This window comes from Limanda limanda, chromosome 9, assembly GCF_963576545.1.
Source record: "Limanda limanda chromosome 9, fLimLim1.1, whole genome shotgun sequence".
NCBI lineage: Eukaryota > Metazoa > Chordata > Actinopteri > Pleuronectiformes > Pleuronectidae > Limanda > Limanda limanda.
Window position 1 is genome coordinate 29276343 of NC_083644.1, and position 14453 is coordinate 29290795.

Below are 14453 nucleotides of genomic sequence, written 5' to 3' on the forward strand. Positions count from 1 at the left end.
GCTGTCAGATGATTACAGATTCACACAGTTAACAAAGAAGTATTATAAATGTTGTTTGCATATGTTGCAGTTTAGACTCTGCAGTGTAATGGCTGAGAGCATCTGAGATTCACAGCTGTTGCCAGTAGAACGATTAGCTTTAACAAGAGGTGAAACCAGCTGTAAATGTAATAGAAAAAACGTTTTCCCTATTTTCTACATCCAGACAATACAGAGAAAAAGAAGGAAAAAAGCTACTTGGCACCGTCACGTACATTGCTGAAAGTGCAGGTGACTAATTAACACAAAAATATTATTCCATGTTGACACAATTTGTTCCGTGTTGACAGTGAGGACCCAACGTGAACAGCATCACTGTCAGAAATTAAAATTAAGATTTTACATTTAAAGTGGAAGTGATTCAATTTCTGCTGGGTAAAACTGACTGATGATGATCTGATGTAAATAGAATTATCAGCAATCAAAGGTGAAATCATCAGTTGAAGCACCTGAGGTAGGTCAAGACTCTGCACTGTAAATAATAGGACCATCAGCAGTATGTCAGCATTGAGAGAAGTTAAATGCCAGTTCAAGTAACTGTTGCGGTGCCCATTCCAAGTCCGCCTGTTTGAAATGGGCTGTTTGGTGGACCTTTGGTAATACTCTGATCCCAATTATTCCTTGTCATTAGTGAGTACTCCTCAAAAAGACCTACAATATACTGTCACTTAAAAGTTTGTGATGGTATATATATACTTTTACTTTGGCCCAATCCCATTTTACATATGAATAATAGCACACAGCTGCAGACTGCTAGCGATGGTCTGTATGCAACACTGCCGGGATGCTTTGTTATTAGAGGAGAAGTTAAGTGCTAGTAAACGTGGGTTCAATCAAGTGCATCACGTGTCTTCAAAGAGGGCGGATGCAACATGAAACCATGTGTAATACGGAATTATCATGCAAAAAGAATGCATCTGTATTATGCTAACTAAAGCATGCTAGCGGTTGCGATCTTTTCTTTAAATGTTGTTGTGAAAAAATTACCATACTACATTGATATATTAAATCATTATCGTCATTTTTAAATCTTTATTAATGGAGAAAGTACTACATTTGTGGGTCTTTCTCCCAGCTTGACGTGATTTGCAAGGCATTCTGGGTACCTCTCAGTTTGAAGTGTGGGTCTGAAAAATCTTTGTTTTGTGGGCTATACAGCCCTAACTCGTATCCCTAGCCCTGCGTCCCAAGTATTGGGACAGGGTGTACCGCTACATGTGAAGGCAAAAACGAAAGGGAAGGGCTAAGAGCTAGAATGTTTTCCATAAAATGAAACTAAATTAGCTTTATTATTTCATATTTTATAAAGCATTGCAGCAACAAAACAAACAAGTTTTTACTTTGAAGACTAATTGCTAAAGAGGAATGTTATCGTAAAGGAGATAGGCTTCCTTTACACCAATGAATATCTGTGTCAGTCTTATATGATCTAATATGAAGTGTTTGAGTCCGCAAAACACTTTTTCGCATGTTGCTCACAAAGAATGAGCAACATAAATAAAGGAAATCTGTTGATTACAACCTTGAACATTATTAAAATTATCAATGATTTTATACCCAGCACAAAAACTCACCTTGTCCTTTCAAATACCTTCACAGTCGTATCACTGGCAAGAGTACTGACCAAACTGACAAGCTCTGCCAAGATAGAAGGCAGCAGGAAGTGTGAGGCGATATCAGCCGTGCACTGCTGAATGGAGGGGCAGGCTGTATTAAGGGAAGGAGCAGAGATAACTGGTAAGAGGTACATCAACTTACAGTATATAAAACCTCTACATCAGGAAATGTAATCCATCAGAATATATTTTCCAATTTTTGGCAAGCTAAATAATATAGGCTCAAATTAGGGTCACAAGGCATATTGCTTGTAAAGTGGTGTTTAAACATAATTTCAATGTTTTTAGTTGTAAATAAATCCGGCGAGAATACAACTGCATTAAGGAGTATGTAAATATCTTGACTTGCATGGAATGCATTGCAATGTTTTCATCCGGTCATTGAGGTCATTGAGGTTAGGGATTAGGGTATTTGTGCACATATAAATACAAATCAGAAAACTGTCAAACTCAGTCAGTCAGCAGAGTTCTAATAAGCTGATGATCGCACATGGAGCAAGTGTATAACATTTATCTGAGTCATGGACGTGGAAAGGTGTTACAGATTTTTAGGAATGAAAAATGGCAGAGGGTCCTCTGCAACCCAGGTGAGTTTGCTTGAATAGTTTATAGAGCACATTAAACAATTTTTTTCTACAGCATTTTCAGATAAAATTTAACCCACCTGGGTCAGAGAGGAGCCCACCAACTCAAACATATTTGAAAATCAACTACAACTTTTGGACAATAGAACCCTCTTTCCTTTGATAAGACACTTGTATAGTCAGTGGACCACCATTTTTCAATCAAATCAGGTGTAAAGACAATGTACATGCAACTGTAGTCTCACAGATATTTTTACAAATAGAAATCTTTTCTATACATGCAAATTCTTTAGAGGTTTCAAAGATTGCAATTAGGGTTCCAAACTTTGGAATTCCGTGTGAACTTAAAAGGCTCAAAATTAGTTTGACCCTAATCTAAGGACATAAAATAACACTAACCAAGTTTCGCCATGAAAGTGATCCATGCTTGGCATGTATCCTGGTAGACAGGGTGAAGAGTGCCTAGATCTCCCTCCTCCAAATGAGACACCTGCCGCCTACAGTCACAAAACATGCATTCATTATTAAAAGATATGTTATCAATAAAGGACGGTTAAGAACTTCACATACACTTAACATCTGGTCTTAAAGCTGTTTCTGCTGTGGTTTAACATATTGTTGATTAGCTGTCAATGGTGGTGGTGTCTTGGCAATCTATGTATGGGAAAGGGTCTCCCCTATATACAAGCAATTCTTCTGGTTATACAATTCTGATCCTATGTAAAAAAACATGTAGAATATAAGGATTATCACATCCCATGACCACTTGTGATTGGATAATAATAATAATAATAATAATAATAATAATAATAATAACAAACAATCAACAAACAAACATGACCCAGATGAAGATATTGATACTGTGTTACGTTACTGAAACATCACCTATGGGTATGCTCCTGCTCCAAAGCCTTCTCCTGGCTCCACTGCTGCTTTATGGTCTCCGTCTTGTGTCTACGTCGAGCGGCTCGGCCTTCTTCTCCCTTTTCTTGTACTATGTCATCAGTTGTCTTTGGGCTCCCGAGCTCCAATGAGTCTGGCTTACTCTACAAGGATACAATGTAATAGATTTAGCTCTGTGTATAGTAGGAACAACCGACAAAGCTCGATGTCACATGCTCCTCATCGATCTCCACTGGCTACCTATTGCTGCCAGAATCAAATACAAGTCAGTGACATTTGCCTAAAGAGAAACGTCGGGGTCTGCACCTATAAACTTTAACACAATCATATAGGCCTTCGCTGCTGGTGCTGCCTTTCCTTCAAAAAAGCTAGTCACAAAGCAGGTTCTCTTGTTTGTGGTTCACTGATGGTGGAACAAGCTACCAAATGCTATCAGAACAACTCTCTATCTTCAAGAACCTCTTCATAACTTGTCTCTTCTAAGGCCAACTCCTGTCCTCACAGCTAACACCCGAACATGTCTAACACTTACTTTAACTGATCTCCTACACTTACTGAACAGATAAGTACTTAAGGCTCCTTTATGCTTCTCCGTATTTTCTAAAACGGACAGATAGGACCGCCCTATCCGCCGTGAAACGCCCTCTCCGAGCGCCTCGGACAGCTCTTCGTACACCTCTGATTTTTCTAACTATCCGTGTTAGAAAAACGGACAGCCCTTGGCTGTGATTGGTCCGCGAACGACATCATTTCCGTACAACATCATTTCCCTACGACGTCATTTCAGGATTTCACATTTCCGGACCTCAAACTTCCTGCTTCACAATAAACACAAACACAACTACGATTCTACGTGTGTGTTAAGCCAGCGGAGTTGTCCGGCTGACGATGGCTCGTTAGAGCACTGACGGCATGTGTGCAGGGTCACATACGGTTATAACAAGCTTTCAAAACGGCGCTAGCGGGCTAGGCTAGCGGGCTAGCAACCATGCTAACTGCGGTGGTAACAGTGCAAAAACCCGATGTCACGACTTTAATTCCACTGCTATCATGACACTGTTTCTAGCAAATACCGTCAGGTTAGAAGCAAACACTGGGTAGTAGTTAGTGTCGGGAGTCCCTGCTGACTTTGTGTGGAAGCTGGGGGGGAGCTAGCTAGCTCAGTGTAGCTTTAAGCTACATGAAGCCTCAAGCAGATTCAAGCTGTGGAATCAGCAACACAGTTGGGAAACAAGACCGGGGAACCGCTGCGCTAAGAAACGATAACATCAGCATTTTGACCCGCTGGGTGTCACTTTATTTAGTTCTGTTAGTTGCTATGGTTCAGTGTGTGGGAGGCAAGCCGACAGAGGTAAATAAACACACGTGGACTTCTTCCCAGAAATGGGGTAGGCTTCTCTGAGCTTGTCTTCCGTTGTGCCACCTATGGGTTTGGTGGGGTATTGTTTTTAGACGGATAGTCGTCGGAAAGGCATAAATCAAAAAGACTCTCTGGTCTTCGTGCGTCCCTCTCCGAGAAACGGATACGTAGAAGCATAATGGAGCCTTTACTTTAACATACTATTTTCGCCTGCCTCATTAAATATTTATGAGCCTCTCCTCTTATTGGCTGACTGCACTTTTAGTGAAACACGACAAGGCCTATCACCTGGGTATTGTGGGAAAAGGCGCTAAAAGTGTGTGTATAACGAGAAGTGAACAACCACCTACAGCCGTGGCCAAAAGTTTTGAGAATGCCACAAGTATTGGTTTTCACAAAGTGTGTTGGTTCAGTGTTTTTAGATATTTTTTTAAGATGTTACTATGGTACACTGAAGTATAATTAAAAGCATTTCATAAGTGTCAAAAGATTTTATTGACAATTACATTGAGTTTATGCAAAGAGTCAATATTTGCAGTGTTGACCCTTCTTTTTCAAGACCTCTGCAATTCGCCCTGGCATGCTGTCAATTAATTTCTGGGCCAAATCCTGACTGATGGCAGCCCATTCTTGCATAATCAATGCTTGGAGTTTGTCAGAATTTGTGGTTTTTGTTTGTCCACTCGCCTCTTGAGGATTGACCCCAAGTTCTCAATGAGATTAAGGTCTGGGGACTTTCCTGGACATGGACCCAAAATTTCGATGTTTTGTTCCCCAAGCCACTTACTTATCACTTTTGCCTTATGGCAAGGTGCTCCATCATGCTGAAAAAGGCATTGTTCGTCACCAAACTGTTCTTGGATGGTTGGGAGAAGTTGCTCTCGGAGGACGTTTTGGTACCATTCTTTATTCATGGCTGTGTTCTTAAGCAAAATTGTGAGTGAGCCCACTCCCTTGGCTGAGAAGCAACCCCACATATGAATGGTGGCAGGATGCTTCACTGTTGGCACGATACAGGACTGATGGTAGCGCTCACCTTTTCTACTCCGGACAAGCTTGCTTCCAGATGCCCCAAACAATCTGAAAGGGGATTCATCAGAGAAAATGACTTTAACCCCAGTCCTGAGCAGTCCAATCCCTGTACCTTTTGCAGAACATCAGTCTGTCCCTGATATTTTTCCTGGAGAGAAGTGGCTTCCTTGCTGCCCTTCTTGACAGCAGGCCATCCTCCAAAAGTCTTCGCCTCACTGTGCGTGCAGATGCATTCACACCTGCCTGCTGCCATTCCTGAGCAAGCTCTGCACTAATGGTGCCCCGATCCCTCAGCTGGATCAACTTTAGGAGACGGTCTTGGCGCTTGATGGACTTTGTTGGGCGCCCTGACGCCTTCTTCACAACAACAACCGCTTCCAGAGGTGATGATAGTGTTGCTCCTGCTGTATATCCGAGAAATAAAGTGGCCGCATTCCAAGTAAAGAAACGTCTCCTCCTCCTTATTCACGGAGTGTTCCGGACAGCTGGTTACCGACCAGTCAGCGAGCCAAAATAACCAGTGAGCTGAGCTCCCAACTACGGTTCGGAGCCGAGACACTGGCCAGAGAAGAAAACACTTGGAATACGTTGCTTGTTTGGTCTACATTTGTGTGCGATGAATCATGGGTAACGTAGTGCAAAGTCGAGTTAGTTGTTTTAGCTCAGGCTACATCGCAGACATTTTATGCGCACTGAGCAACGACATGTTGCAAGCATTCGATTTAGACAGCGTCTCTCCTCAGATAATATTGTAACGGACTGGTTTATGTTCTGTTTGACTGCTATGTGTTTGTTATGACTTATGTTCAGCTAAGACACCATGTTAAATAAGTATTGAGATGTCCTGAGGGTCACTGAACAGGTCGGGTTGGGGCACGTGAAAAGTTAGTTTATTTCGATAATTAAATTCAAAAAATGAAACTATAGATTCATCACACAGAGTGAAATATTTCAAGCGTTTATTTCTTTTAATTTTGATGATTATGGCCTACAGCTAATGAAAACCCAAAATTCAGTATCTCCGAAAATTAGAATATTGGGAAAAGTTCAATATTGTAGACTCACAATGTCCCACTCTAATCAGCTAATTAACTCAAAACACCTGCAAAGGTTTCCTGAGCCTTTAAATGGTCTCTAAGGCTGGTTCAGTACGCTACACAATCCTGGGGAAGACTGCTGACTTGACAGTTGTCCAGAAGACAGTCATTCACACCCTCCAAAAGGAGGGTAAGCCACAAAAGGTCATTGCTAAAGACGCTGGCTGTTCACCGAGAGCTGTATCCAAGCATATTCATAGAAAGTTGAGTGGAAGGAAAAAGTGTGGTAGAAAAAGGTGCAAAAGCAACAGGGATAACCGCAGCCTTGAGAGGATTGTGAAGCAACAGCCATTCAAGAATTTGGGGAAGATTCACAAGGAGTGGACTGAGGCTGGAGTCAGTGCATCAAGGGCCCCCACGTACAGACGCATCCAGGACATGGCCTACAACTGTCGCATTCCTCATGTCAAGCCACTTCTGAACCAGAGACAACGTCAGGAGCGTCTTACCTGGGCTAAGGAGAAAAAGGACTGGACTGTTGCTCAGTGGTCCAAAGTCCTCTTTTCAGATGAAAGTAAATGTTGCATTTCATTTGGAAAACAAGGTCCCAGAGTCTGGAGGAAGAGTGGAGAGGCACAGAATCCAAGTTGTTTGAAGTCCAGTGTGAAGTTTCCACAGTCGGTGATAATTTGGGGAGCCATGTCATCTGCTGGTGTTGGTCCACTGTTTTTTATCAAGTCCAAAGTCAACGCAGCCGTCTACCAGGACATTTTAGAGCACCAATACCTGGTTTAATGACCATGGTATCACTGTGCTTGATTGGCCAGCAAACTCGCCTGACCTGAACCCCATAGAGAATCTATAGGGTATAGTCAAGAGGAAGATGAGCGACACCAGACCCAACAATGCAGACGAGCTGAAGGCCGTTATCAAAGCAACCTGGGCTTCCATAACACCTCAGCAGTGCCACAGGCTGATCCCCTCCATCCCACACCGCATTGATGCAGTAATTCATGCAAAAGGAGCCCCGACCAAGTATTGAGTGCATATATATATATGAACATACTTTTCAGTAGGCTGACATTTCTGTATTAAAAATTCTTTGTTTTATTGGTCTTATGTTATATTCAAATTTTCTGAGATACTGAATTTTGGGTTTTCATTAACTAAGCCATAATCATCAAAACATTTTACTCTGTGTGTAATGAATCTATATGATATATGAGTTTGACATTTTTATTTGAAATATTGAAATAAATTAACTTTTCCATGATATTCTAATTTATTGAGATGCACCTGTATGTAGAGAGGACAAGCAGTTTAAGGAAAGGGGATCAGTGTTTTGTGTCCTGGGAAAAGCCTATCACCAAACAAATACTTTTTCACTGGATAGTTGACGCCATTGCGTTAGAGGCACATTCTACAATCTGTCTCAAGACGTCTTGGGCCCTGTTCAAGGGAGTCTCTTTCCAAGACATCTGCGCTGCAGCTAGATGGTCTTCGCCCGTCACATTTGCGAGGTGCTACAAGTTGGGTGGCTGGCGGTCGTCGAGATAAGCTTGTCTGGCAATACGGGAGTCTCCATATCCCAGAGTGAGACGTCGAAACGAATGCTAAGAAAGAGAATTTTAGGTTACTTTAGTAACCCTGATTCTCTGAGTAGCATGAGTAAGACGTCTCACCATATTGCCCTTCTTACTGCTGGGGTGAAGCGAGATTTGGTATAAGTGCTTTCGCTAACTTTTAACAGAAATGAATTGAACCAGGGTTTTTCAACCCTGACCTCCCTTGTTAGCCAAATGAAATCAGTGTAAGTCCTACTTGCTTTGTAGTAGACCACTGATCTCTTAAAAATGAAATCAGCATATTAGAAATGTATAGAAAACATTGTGAATAATATCAACCTGTCTCAGTTTAGATATATGCAGGGCAGCAAATAAAAATACATCACATGATAACTAATATTTATTTAACCCTTGGTTAATTATGCACAACTCATTTATAATACTAATGTAGTTGTTGATGATGTTACACAGAGCATAGTTCAAAAATTCAAGCCTGCAACCAAAGAGGGACTGACCAGTATATCCCAGAAACTCCTGCGGGTGCTCTTGCCAGTAGGGGTGGTGGACTCAGGTGAGCTGGTCCCTGTAATGGGTGTGCTCCCCACGACTTGGGTTAAGGTGATGGGAGAAGGGCTGGTTTTAAAGACCCGTGAGCCACTGCGCTGCCTGGGGCTGTCCTTTACTTCTTTTACCTCAGGTAAAGGAATCAACGGCCCTTAAGACACATTTTAGACAGAAATTACCACAATTGCGCAACAGACTGAACAACAAAAAACAAAACAAGGAAGCTCTTCCCAAATCTCACTCCTTTTTAGTTGAGCCAACCAAATAAAAAGTTAGTATCACAATTCAGCTTACTAACATGAAGATAGTACAAATCCATTATCAGATCTCGTGTTGTCAGTAGTATACCCTGCAAATTTCTAATATCAATTTGATTGAAAACAGGTATAATACACATTACATACAGTGCAGAAGAAATATAAACCATTCGTTGTTCACCTCACCTTTATTCTCTTCTTTCTGGGTTTTGGTTGATAGGCACAGCATATCCACACACAGAGGATGTGGCAGGATTCTTAGCTCCATGACAACATCACAAAGAGCATGGCGCAGTGCCGCCTGCAGTTTATTACTTAGCTGTAAGGGGCTGATGTTGCCTTGTTCCCAGATGTCAAAGCGCACATAAAGCTGTGGCTCTGTTAGGAGACAATAACACACAACAGTGCATGATACCAATATTATTTGTGACCAAGTATAAGAAAACAAGAGAGAAAATATAAAAGAGGAAAAGCCTGTTCAAAACATAATACTGTTTTAGTTCCCAAAGAGGCTCATGGCATCCAGAAATGTCATGGTTTTAAATTGTTAAAGACATGTACGTGATACAAATAGGCTAAGAAGTTGGGTGTCAGGGTTGGCACACTGAGAGCGCTTGGTTTCTGGAAAATGTGGTTTTAATACTTTACGATAGAGGGTACTAATGATAATCTACTTTTTTCCAGGATTATGGTTATCCTAACTATGATATATTGAGCTTTATAAACAGAAGTGTTCACTGTGCAGTAAAATTGTATTGCACACAAGGATAATAACAATCCTTCTCCGTCTGCACTCGCTCAGTCACTCACACAGACCTCTTCTACTCGACTGGCTACTGAATGACACATCTTAAGAGGGATGATGAAAAATCATATTCATGTTTACAATACGTGCACTGGGTAGTTGGACATTATGAGTGACATTTTTAGCCATTTTAAATTACTTTAATAAACCCTGAAAACTATGACTGTTTTTTAATGTATTGCCCTGAGATACAGTGTCACATTTAACAATAAAGCTTCAAGGAGCAAAAATCTATTCATAGAAGTGTTAACTCACCAATATGATTAACTGATATTTGGATTTTATATATTGTTTGTGCGTGAATTTGTACGTGTATGTGTGTGTGTGCATGCAGATTGAGCTATACTCTGACTGTCACTGTAATAAGATCTCAGCCAGATATGCTTGTGTAATTTGACCTCAGCATCAAGGATTTAAAGATCATCTAATTAACTCTCTCCCTATTCTTTTCATAATCTTGAAACTGCCCAAAAGTAAAACAAGTATAGCCCAGAAAGCAGCATTACTTTTGACTGTCTGGTGATGTGCGAGACAAGAGTCACAAGACCAACTACTTAGTCAGGCTACTAAAAGTAGGTGTAGGAGGACTTCGAGTGGTCTTCCTTCAGCCTGTGCTTTGTTTGCAACTGGTCCTTACTGAGAACTAAAAACCAGGATAGTTTGAACATGTAAACCTCCATCCCAATAATACATTTTGAAAGGTGTACGAATATACTTTTCCTTTGGAATGTCTAGTAGTGGATCTTTTGGGACTCTTTCACAGATATAGACGTTTTTCGAGTTCGTTGACATCTTACTCGCATTGTAACCTGTGAGCTTGTCATGTGTCATTGTGTCTGTGGTACTGTTATTATTTGAGCTGTGTCTCCTCTCAAAATAACAAACAATAGTTAATATTAATGCATGAGGGATAATGTTGGATGTAATGGGCGGCTGTGGATTTTATAGTAATGCATATATAATTAAATATGCATCATTCATATACTGATTTGGATGCTGTTTACTATGGTGACATTCCAGACATCATAGTATTAGGGTCAATGTCTCAGAAATTTTGGATCTACATGTTTTGCTTTAACTTGTGTTTTTAAAATGTCAAGGGAACATCTGTTCCAAGGTCCCATTCGTTCATGAACCTTGCACCATCAGTAAACTGAGAGTATTTACATTTACTTGACATTGTATTTAGCTTTATAAATAAGAGGTTGAAATTAAAATAAATTAATATATTTCAGAAAGATGAATTGCTTACCTTTTTTGAATTTGTATACATTTGACGTACTAACTGGTTGCTTCGGTACTTCCAATGTGTGATGAACTCCATTTGACCATAACTTAATTTTACATTCCATTTTACTCCAACCACCCCTCAAAAACAAACATCAAGTAAATCTCAATGCAGGCCAAGTTGTTTGGCTACAGCTGTTCAGAGTTGAGTTGACTTGTACCTGAGCTGATAAAGATGGAGTCCACTTTAACCACACTAGTCAGCTCATCAAAATGGTCTATTTGAGGAGGGCTGATGCAGTTTTCTGATCTCTGTAATGTAGTGCAGTCCTGAGTTGAACCCTGAAGGGGATGACCATGGGCATCCACAAATGAGAGGGCAATGCAAGCAATACCTGATGGTGGAGGAGAATATGTTAAAAGGACCAACAAACTTCTATAAAGCTGAAAAAACTGAAATCTAGCCAACACGTTAGGTTTACAATTTCGATCCACAGTCACAAATGATTGGCTTTCATTTAAAATGACACAAGATCCTTGACAATGAAGCAATGATCATCAAACCACAGAGTTAAACATCCTATAGTAAACCTGGAAAATTTAATAGTTTGTTTTAATCATTATTTTCTGTCACACCACTACAGATGTAAAACTTATACTGTAGTGCTTAATGCTGACAGTGAAAAGGGGATTCTCATTCCATTTTAAATCATGTTTTACTTCCTTACTTCAGTTGTGCAAATGTTTAAAAAGAAAGTAGAGTTGCCCTCCTGCAAAGCTTGTGGCATACTTGTGGATACTTTGGCATTGACATGGTACTGACAACTATTGTACACAAAGAGTAAGCAGGAGCACCATGTATCTCAAACAAGATTATGTGATCAATCAAATTTTTTTGATCTCAGAGGTAATGTTTCAAAATGTAACAACTGTGGTTAGCTACTGAAAATACTAACACTGCTACCTTATTGGACGTTATACACAAAATCGGTATCAGAGCACCACAGACTTCTGCTAAGAAGATAAAGGAATAATGAAGGGACGAAGACCCGCTTGAACATCGGTAAGCGGTTTCAATGGTGGAGCATTGACAGACTGTGTTGCGGGCTGCAGAGAGATAAGTAACATCCTCCGAGTGTGCAACAACCAGTCTTTAACATAGGTGGTGCAGCAGTAACAGTACATCAGTGTCTGAGAGGGTGTATTTTGTCTTCAGATAATGCTATTGTTTGTGGTGGTTAATTTCCAGGCCTTCCACCCCGCTCGACAGATCTGACCACAACCTGGTATTGCTGACACCCAAGTATGTCCCTCTGCAAACACAAGGACTGTGAGGCGGTGGACTCAGGAGGCCATTGAGGCACTGCAGGACTGCTTTGAGTCCACTGACTGGGATATGCTTTGTGAGCCACATGGGGAGGACATCAACAAACCACCTTGCTGGCCAAGACTGTATGCTGCTATCCCAACAACAAGCCTTGGATCACAAATGAGCTGAAAGTTCTTCTTAACAAGAAGAAGAATGCCTTCAGGTCTATGGACAGATAAAAACTGTGGATCATACAACATGACCTGATGGGAAAGCTGAGGGAGTGCAAAGACTCTGGAGAAAGTTAGATGCTAGACTCCAGCAGAACAATGTGAGGGATGTGTGGACTGGAATGAGAGAAATAAGTGGGTTCAAGGCGAGAGACAGCAAGGAAACAATCTTGAGATACACCAAAGATAATCTTTTGCATGTATTTGTATGTCACTAACTTCAACTTGACTTAGAAGCCTAAGCATGAGGTTTGGTGCGCAATATGAAATAGAGAGAAACTCACCTATTGAAAATAATTGTGGTAATGCTAAAAGAAAAATCAGTGTGTACACAGACAAGAGAAGCGTGAATTAGCTTGTTATGCTGTGTACTTATGTTCGGAATTTAATTAGACAATTATAAATAGTTAAAGTAAATGATTCTTAACTAATGTCTATGTGAAGTCGATGAAGAAGTTTGGGAAAGGTTTATCATCCAAACAAAGACTAATGTATCAAGGTGACATATCGATATTACCTCAAACTAGTTTCATTGTAAGAGCTCCATCTCTTCAGTAATTTTTTTTTCTTTTAATAGTTTTAAATAGTAGCCCTCTTTCTATTGTTGAAAATTAACAATAAAACTAAAAAAGTAACAATTAAAATAATGCTGCCTATCTAATAAAGCAATTAACAACGAGGATCGTGGAGAAGACATCAATATGTCCAGGGGCCTAAATTATGAAACAGTGTGTCGGATTTATACTAAAAGTGTACAGTAGGAGCGCACAAAAGCGTAAAATGCCAAAGGCAAACAAGATTCCGATTTATAAAACCATGCACACACACACCCTTTATAAATCACACTCCATCTGGAAAAGTGGCTCTACCTCACATTCTGACCTCTACATGCCCATATTCAACCATAAATGGTCAATGCAAAGCACCTCATGAATATTAAATGATCCTGCTGACCAATGGGTTTGTACTGTGAGTCATGGCCTCTAGTGATTAAAAGAAGAAGCAGAACTCTCTAACACCAACAATGAGGTGTTTGTTAGGGAGGTGAAGGTGAAGAAAGACAGATTGTTTGGTGGCCACAACAGTAATGTCATCAATAAAGAAAATACACTGATATACTGCTGCTGCTGCGGATAATACAATGAGTGAGAGCAGGTACGATAGTCCTAGATTACACAACTCGATCAACAAGAACTTTGTGCCTTGAGATGATTTTGTGATTTCGCGCCATACAAATAAAACTGAATTGAAACTGACTCCTGATTGGTTGACCATGTGTATCAACCAGACCTTGCTACCACGGCCCCATCAACCAATTACTACTGTGCAGACATGCAAGATGGTGTATCCGTGGTATTTTAATGAATGACATTACCTTTGCCTCCTGTCCCTTGGCCTCCAGGTTTGTTGTAGAGGTAGACATCACCATCCACCACATCACTGCTCAAATGAAAGCAGTGCTGCAGATAAATCAGGAAAGAAAATTAGCCCCTGGAAGCTCAGAACACGCAGGTAAGCATTTATTCATATATCACAATGAGAGTTGTCGAAAGTGTAGGGTTTTGCAGAGGTGGGGGCTTCAGATATGTGGGATTAATTAATTTCTAATCAAAAGCACTTAAAAGAGAAATGTTTGCAACAGTCACCTAAGTGCAGGAAGGCATTTTTTTGTTTACAGGCTGCAATTATTTATTTTTTAAGAAGGTAAGTTACAGGTTAAACCTAAATAGTTAAGGTAAACGGTCAGACTGACTGGGTTTTAATTACACTGACTTGTCCATCCCTGTTAACGCAGTGCACACAGACTAATAGTGTCTCTTATTATGTGGACTATGAGCCATCATAGATTATCTGGTGATGAGTGATTGATACTTGAAGAAATATTCCAAAGATTCTGCAATGTTATTTTTTTTTTAAGAAATGGG

The 14453-nt window shown here is 40.4% G+C and overlaps 1 protein-coding gene across 1 annotated transcript in view; it reads right to left on the reverse strand.

The window, feature by feature from the left end:
• szt2 (SZT2 subunit of KICSTOR complex) overlaps nucleotides 1-14453 on the reverse strand; it is a 160731-nt gene that overhangs the window by 44135 nt on the left and 102143 nt on the right. The window contains exons 49-55 of the mRNA XM_061078706.1: nucleotides 13904-13988; nucleotides 11211-11384; nucleotides 9144-9335; nucleotides 8652-8851; nucleotides 3125-3285; nucleotides 2639-2736; nucleotides 1614-1746 (exon numbers count right to left, since the gene is read on the reverse strand). Coding sequence (XP_060934689.1) covers nucleotides 1614-1746; nucleotides 2639-2736; nucleotides 3125-3285; nucleotides 8652-8851; nucleotides 9144-9335; nucleotides 11211-11384; nucleotides 13904-13988 — 1043 coding nt within the window. The remainder of the gene's footprint in view (nucleotides 1-1613; nucleotides 1747-2638; nucleotides 2737-3124; nucleotides 3286-8651; nucleotides 8852-9143; nucleotides 9336-11210; nucleotides 11385-13903; nucleotides 13989-14453) is intronic.